We start from the raw sequence: 7,793 nt of genomic DNA, 5'->3' as shown, positions 1-7,793 counted from the left end.
TTTTTTGTCCTCTGCTTCCTGTAAACCATCAACATTGACCTTAACTGAGGCAGGTCGATGCATTCCTGGTAGGCATGCTGCTTTAGGAAGGTTTCTCAATTTTTAAAAAAAATATTATCTCACTACTGTGGTTCCCTGGAGGAGTCCCAAAACCTTTGTAATGGCATTGGCTTTCTTGGGTAATGCTTATTGAACCTACTTCAATTCTAATTAACCCATTTCTCCATCCTACAGGCATATGGAGTAATGAAAGTACAATGCGTGAATATAATTTAACAAGGTGTGGGCCAGATTGGCTCGAATAGCTTTTTTTCAAATTCTCATTTTTAATAATGTATGTTGTATAATATTAAAATGAATGTTTGGACACACTGGAAACTTCCTTTGGGAGCCGATTCGGATTTGTTGTACGGAGCCAAATGATGCGGATCCCACAAAAATGTCTCGGAATTCCCACCTCCACAGCGAGCATTGTTTTTGAAAGCGTCACAACTCGTCTCGTGGTCTTTTTCTCCGCTGCAGCGTTGAAAACAAAGCAACCCTGTTCACCTTTATTGTTTTGTGGCCGACAAACGCTCATATTTGTCGACGTGTGTAGCGTCAGAGCGGCTTCACGAAGTGGACAGGCTCGAAAAAACCTCCACCTCAGTTCAGCTGCGGCGCGCATGCTCAGACCGCGCTCTCTCCGCTCGCGCTTATTAATATTTAACGGAAAATGGCTGCTTTTCTTATCCAAACCGCCGGAGCCGAGCAATAAAGGAACCCCGCCGGACTGACGTCCCTTTTCTTTCTTCGTTTTCGGCCTCGCTGCCGCTCACATCGCACCGTTTCGATGTGTTTGACTTCACGCTGAGCCGAACCCAAGAACCGAGCCGTTAGGTGGAGAGAGGAAAAAAAAAATAACCGAGGGGGAGAAATGGATCGACTCCCGCTCTGAGGGGATGAAAGATAATTTTTCTCCTTTATAAAAAAAATAAAATAAAAAAAATACCCCGTCTGCTCAGAGACCTGCGAACAATCGAGGTACAGTAACCCGGAGTTTGTTTTTTTTTTCAGCATTTGTTTTTGGCTTAAAATATTAGCACTTAAAACAGAAAGAGCTGCCCACTTCTTTCGTGATGTTGTCACGGTCTGGAACCGCTTCTGCTGGGCCATCATCCGGGCCAGAACCAGGCTGAAGGCGGCCCGGGTAGCGGAGGATGAGGAGGAGGGGGGGGGGGGGGGGGGTGTCTGGCCGCAAAGCAGCGGAATCCAAATGCGCGTTTATTTTTTTGTGAATGGGAAACGTGAAAAATGTGTCTGATAGTAAAGTCCGCCGCCTCTCCAGCACAGAGAAGACAAACATCTCACCAGCTTTTTTTAAAAGGTCCTTAATTATTGTTTAATCCCGGTATAGAATAAATTACGCTCTTAGAAGCAATTAAGTTTGTCAATTAACAAACGTCACTGCAGAGGCGTTGCTCTGCTTTTGGGATGTTACAGAGGGCTTTTGATGTTCAGCAGTGGCGGTTCTAGACCAAATTTACCAGGGGGGCCAAGGTGGGGCCAGTGTTTTTTCACAGGGGCACAGAACAAAAAAATAAAAAAACAACAATAAAATGGCAACATTTAACTGTGGAATAATATTAAGTGAGCCACTTGTGGCTCTGGAACTGCAGTTTTCAGACCCCTGATCTAGCAGTTGAAAACTTTGCTCCCAGCTCAATACAGCTAAAGCTAAACGTGAAACATCTTAAGTTTTAAATTCTTTTTAAGTAGAGTAAAACTGTATAGGTAAAAAAATAATAATAATATTGATCAAAGTGACCAATCAGTTATGGTTTCTTTGCCATTGCAAATAATTATGAGAAGTGTATTTAATATCATGTCTTTAGTACAGGGGCCATAACAGGGGCCAGGACCATTTCTACAGGGGCATGGGCCCCTGTTGGCCCCTGTCTAGAACCGCCCCTGATGTTCAGGAAAAACTGGGTCACTGTTCCTTTTAACAAAGAGATTTCAGAGAGAGGGCAAACCCTGTTTTAAGTGTAAAGTTTCAACATTGACAATCAGTTTCTTTCTATTAATGCAGTTCGAAACAAAATAGTTGAGACAAAAACAAAAGCTTTCTGTCCTGATTTAATAAAGGAGACCACGGTTTCTTCCTGCCTCAGGCTTTTTTAGGGAGTTTGTTCCAGAGCCGAGAAGAAACGAAGGTGTTTTTATTTTAACTTGCCCAAATCACACAGCAAGGCTGCACACTGCCTGTGAGCTGGCTGAAAGAATGCCACTGTTCACTTGGAGAAACAAATTTGCCTGTTTTAAAGAAGATTCACTGTCACAATCAGTGTTATAAACGTGAATGAGCGCATCCTATTGCTCTTACCGTACCACATCTTTATTTATAAAGTGTTTAAAAACAGTCAACAGCTGAAACCAAAGTGCTGCACGTTGCTACAAGCTAAAAGGCAAAAAAAAAAAAAAAACGAAGATAAAAGGATAATGCATAAAAGAAACAGTAAAACCAACTTAAAATGAAAACTAAGCATCACTATTGGTAAAAGCCAAAGAATAATACTGGGTTTTAATGTGAATTTTAGTCCTATAGGGAAGCTAGCAGCAGCTCATCTAACCAGCAGGCCCTGCCTGAGCAGATAGCGCGACTAGTTGACCCGTAAAAAATTAGCAGAGCGACAAGTGAGTCAAAACAGAGAGCTTAAAAAACCACAATCAGTTGACCAAAGATCAAAATTTGCATAATTATCAGTGAATCAAAAGCTCACATGCTGATCAATCACATTTTTAAATAAAGCAATTTGCTTTTGAGCTATAAACACATGGGAAGGCAAGGCAAATTTATTTGTACAGCACATTTCAGTACAGAGACAATGCAAAGTGCTTTACATCATTAAAATATAGAAAAATAAAACAGAATAAAAGCAAGTAGGCATAAAATGTAGAAATAAAATAGAACATGGGGGAATAGAAACTAGAAGCAAACATGAAAAACAGTTGAACTAATGATGTTTCAGTAAAACAGTTTAACTAGAACAGTCAAAGGCAATCCTAAACAAATGTGTTTTTAAACTTGATTTAAAGGAACTTAGGGTTTCAGCACTTTTAACATCAACACCGTTTACTTTCATGTGTTTTCTCAATTTTATCTATGTGAAACGAGAAACGTGTTTCAAAATATATGCGGACAATCTTTATTTTTGGTTGGATTCAAAATTACTACCTCAGTCAGAGACCCTGCAGCACATTTTCTACTTTTTAAATTAGTTAACAAATCTGAACCAGAGTCAGAATATCTGACTTTAAAGGAATCAGGAAAGTGTTATTAGCCGGGAAAAAGCCTTTATATAGTTGCATCTCTACTGGGTAAAATGAATGTGTGTGACGTATGTGAATTAGGGCGATATGGACAAAAAAAACAAAAAAGTCTCGATAATTTTAGGCCGAATGCCGATAGACGATATTTATCGATATGTTTTTCTTTTTGTAAAGTAATTATAAAGCAGCATCCCTGAATCAAAGCTTTATCCCACGTGTCTCACAGGCACATTTTTAAACAAACAGCTAAAAAACAACCAACTGGAATAAATAAAAGCATAATTTTAAGACAACATAGACCATCTCAATTAGGCCTGTGCATAAAAATCGATACAAAGATTAATATCGATGTTTTTAAAAACGATTTAATATCGATATTCTGGATTTCAATATCGATATACCTCCCAACCCCTAGGGGCGTTATTACAGCGCACCATTACTGTTCACAGGGAGGAAGAGCAAGTGAGACGCATCTGAAATCAGACGTTTATACAGTGAAAAAAAATAAATCTGACGTTTGGACACATTTTTGGTTTATGTGATACGTTAAATGCATTGAACCAAATGCACTTTATTGTCCTGTTAATATATCAGTGTTCAAAAAATTGAACATAAATATAATATTTGGTTGGTTTTGTTGATTAAATGACTTTGAGCATTAATTTGAAAGCAATAAATAGTCGATATTGGAGTCAAATCAAATCAAGCTGAGCTATATCGACTATCGTATCGTGAACTACGTATCGAGAATCGTATCGAATCGGCTCATCCTGGATGATACCCAGCCCTAATCTCAATGTAAACGATCTACTCTCATTTTATAATCTCAATGTTTTTTTTTTTAAATCTCGATATATTGTCCAGCCCTAATTTGAATAAAAGTGGCTTTTCTGTTTCATACTAAAGAATCGCAGAGCCGTAAAGTTTAGTTTTTGTGTAAATATCGTGGTGTTAAGGTTATCACTCACTTTCAGGCTTAGTCGAGTGAACGCTGGCTGGTTTAGTTCAGGTCTGGTGAACAATGAAGCGAACATGAATCTGATGCGTCGATAAATGGTTCATATCTCAGATGGTTCTAGACCTCAGAGCGTTTAGTGCTTTGTAGATTAATTGCTACGCTTTGGCAAACAGGAAGCCAGTACAGCCGTTTACGGACCCGCGGGATACGATCCTTTGGCCTTACGTTGGTTGCGATTCTGGCCGCAGCGTTTTTGGATGAGCTGCAGCCAATCGATCGTTTTAGAGAGGCCTGCCAACGTCGCAAGAATCTGACCTACCGAGAACGAGGGCTCTGACCCGCCTGCTTGTTCACAGACGTTCTCCAAGAAACCTCGGAGGCCTTCAGAACATCCGGACTCACAGATGGAGTGTATTTACTGACTTTTGTCGCTTTTTAAGGCAAGGCAAGGCAAATTTATTTGTATAGCACAATTCAGTACAGAGACAATGCAAAGTGCTTTACATGATTAAAATACAGGAAAATAAAACAGAATATAAGCAAGTAGGAGTAAAATGTAGAAACAAAAAAAGAACATCAATAAACAGTTGGACTAAAAAAGTTGAACTAATGCTGTTTCAGAAGAACAGTTTAACCAGAACAGTCAAAAACAATCCTAAACAAATGTGTTTTTAATCTCGATTTAAAGGAACTCAGGCTTTCAGGACTTTTACAGTTTTCTGGAAGGTTGTTCCAGATAAGTGGAGCATAGGAACTAAATGCTGCTTCTCCTTGTTTGGTTCTGGTTCTGGTTCTGCAGAGCAGGCTGGCGCCAGAAGACCTTAGTGGTCTGGAGGGTTTATACACTGATAACAAGTCTGTGATGTATTTAGGTGCTAAGCCATTTAGGGATTTATAGACTAACAGAAGTATTTTAAAGTCTATTCTCTGAGATACAGGGAGCCAGTGTAATGACTTTAGAACTGGGGTGATGTGCTCTACTTTCTTAGTCTTAGTGAGGACGCGGGCAGCAGCGTTCTGGATCAGCTGCAGCTGTCTGACCCACTTTTTAGGCAGACCTGTGAAAACACCGTTGCAGTAATCAATTCTACTAAAAATAAACGCATGGATTAGTTTTTCCAGATCCTTTTGAGACATTAGTCCTCAAAAGGGGGAGAAGGTTGCACTGGATTTTATTTAGCGGTGTCAGGGTAAAGGGTGCTTAACACGATGCCTGCAAGACCTTTCAGATTTGTATTTGTAAGAATTTCTTAAAAAAGAATAAAAATAAATCATGGGTTGTTTTTCTCGCTGCTGTAGTCTGTCACATACGCTTCTAATAAAGTTTTTGTTTGTAAAGGGACAAAATTAGGAAATGTTCAAGGAGCAGGGACCACTGAACTATATTATACACTGGAGTGCTAATCACCGTCTGTTTGAACGAGTCGCTTTGAAGCCACCAGCCGCCATATTGGTACTCCCTATTTCCCCCCAGTAACTAGGGAATATGTGAGCTACAGCATCGAATAATGAGGATATTTCTCATGTTCAGGGGGGCTTAAAACTTTTAAAATGTCAAATGCCATATACTCTTATGTTATGTTCTAAAACTATCAAGTACTGAGAAAGTCATGTGCTGAAATATTTTGCATTTTATTAATTTAAATATATATGTTTAACATTTATAAATATAGAAATAACAATATACAAAAACATATATTTACATATGTGTATACATATATATATATACATATACACATACTTATATATACATAAATATATTTAATATGAATAACATGGAAAATATTTCAGCACCTAATTTCCTAGTAGTTGATAGTGTTAGTACATCCACTGACTGTAGAATTACCTGTGAAACGTTTTCACACAGCCAGAAAACTGTTTGTTGTTGCAACCAAATCCTATGGGATTCTGTGAGAGCAGGGAGTAGCAAGATGGCGGCCAGTGACTTCAGTTTTTCGGCAAAATCAGCACTCCAGTGTATAATATAGCTCAGTGGCAGGGACACCTTTTCAAGGCATTATGGGTGAAATTACAGACAGGCTTAAATTGGACGTTGCGAGGACCCGGATAACTGAGGATTTGCACAGGCATACATTTTGTGTATCACTAATATCCAGATCTTTTGTAGCCTTGTGCACAGAGAAAACTTAATGAGAGGATTATGAAGTGAAACAAAATAAATAAATAAAGTGCCAAGATTTTAATATCACCCACTGTCTTTGTGCAATAATGACCTGTTGCTTTGACCCCCCCAGCGAAAGATGATGCGCCAGGTGACCACCACTGACTTCTGCATGAACAGCAGGCCGTCTTGCCTGGCAGAGGACGGCCACCACCCCGCCGCCCATTTCGAACTCTGCGCCTCGCAGCCCAACAAGTTCTACCCTCCTCCGCCTCCCGCCTCCCTGCAGATGACGCTGGCGCCCATGGCCCTACCCGCCCAGAGCCACAAGCCCATGGTGTGTCACAGACAGGATATTCTGGGAGGCGACCCGCGCTCGACCGGGAAAATACCCAACCTGAAAGGCTCAGAGCAAACCCCCAGTGACGCTAAGAAAAAGACCAAAGGCGCCGGGAAGACGGGCAGACGCGGCCGGCCTCTGGGAACCACTAAGCTGGCTGGGTACAGAACCAGCACCGGGCGGCCCCTGGGCACCACCAGGGCCGCGGGGTTCAAGACGAGCCCGGGACGGCCGCTCGGCACGACCCGAGCCGCCGGGTACAAGGTGAGCCCGGGACGGCCTCCCGGCAGCATCAAGGGCCTGTCCCGCCTCAACAAACTGGCGTACAGCAGCGTCTGCAGCGGCGCGGCCTTCCCCTACCCACTCCCACACAAAGAAATCCTCTGCGACGCGCCCTGCAAAGAGAAGACAGGTAACGAGGAGAGGCTCTGCGCTGTCTCCACTTCACCCTGAACTGCTAAAACCAGAAAACACTGCTGCTTCCTGCGAGGGGTGACTGCAAAAAGGAGGATGTTATTATTACTATTATTTTCTTCTTCTTTTTTTGGGGGGGGATTATCTGTCTTGCTGTCATTCGTGTGCCTGCCGCCTGATAAAAAAAAAAAAACTACCGTTTGTTTCTCACTGCTATAGCTGGAGATCTCTAACAGGTTTGCAAATGTTTTCACGGGGACAAAGACAGCTGTTCATTAGGCAGTCACAGTAGCAGCTGGATTTTTGGCGTTATATGTAGCATCTTAAACCCAGTTAAGGAAAAATTAATTTGACTGTTTGATGACGCCAACAAAGAAAAAGCGTTTTTAATCTGTAACGTACTTCAGTCTCCAATCTTAATTGGCCGACGTCATTACATTGTTCTTATTGCTCTTACTATGTAAAGGGCACATATCATCATTTTAACCACTTTTTTTCCTTACCGTTGTTTTCTGGCTTGTTGCTCGCGTTTGTTGTGCTCACCTCCATGAGTGAAATATGTTAAAAAGCTTAAAAGAAAAAAAAAAAAGTGGCTGAGAGCGAGGCTGAAACTTATCCAAATGTGATGCGTTTAGGACCGGAGTTCA

At 41.2% G+C, this 7,793-nt stretch overlaps 1 protein-coding gene across 1 annotated transcript; it reads left to right on the top strand.

Annotated features, from left to right (window-relative positions):
* Window positions 1–417: 417 nt before the first annotated feature.
* c11h5orf24 (chromosome 11 C5orf24 homolog) lies at window positions 418–7,339 on the top strand. The gene is made up of 2 exons (XM_012881479.3): window positions 418–1,023; window positions 6,526–7,339. Exon 2 carries the CDS (start codon window positions 6,532–6,534, stop codon window positions 7,183–7,185), a length of 654 nt encoding a protein of 217 aa, XP_012736933.1. The 5' UTR covers window positions 418–1,023; window positions 6,526–6,531; the 3' UTR covers window positions 7,186–7,339.
* The last annotated feature ends 454 nt before the right edge of the window (window positions 7,340–7,793 follow it).

This window comes from Fundulus heteroclitus, chromosome 11 (genome assembly GCF_011125445.2).
Source record: "Fundulus heteroclitus isolate FHET01 chromosome 11, MU-UCD_Fhet_4.1, whole genome shotgun sequence".
NCBI classification, from domain to species: domain Eukaryota; kingdom Metazoa; phylum Chordata; class Actinopteri; order Cyprinodontiformes; family Fundulidae; genus Fundulus; species Fundulus heteroclitus.
This window is presented reverse-complemented; position numbering and strand designations above follow the sequence as displayed.

Coding starts and splice junctions, on each gene's coding strand:
- c11h5orf24 (XM_012881479.3), top strand. CDS start 6,532: ATGATGCGCCAGGTGACCACCACTGACTTCTGCATGAACAGCAGGCCG.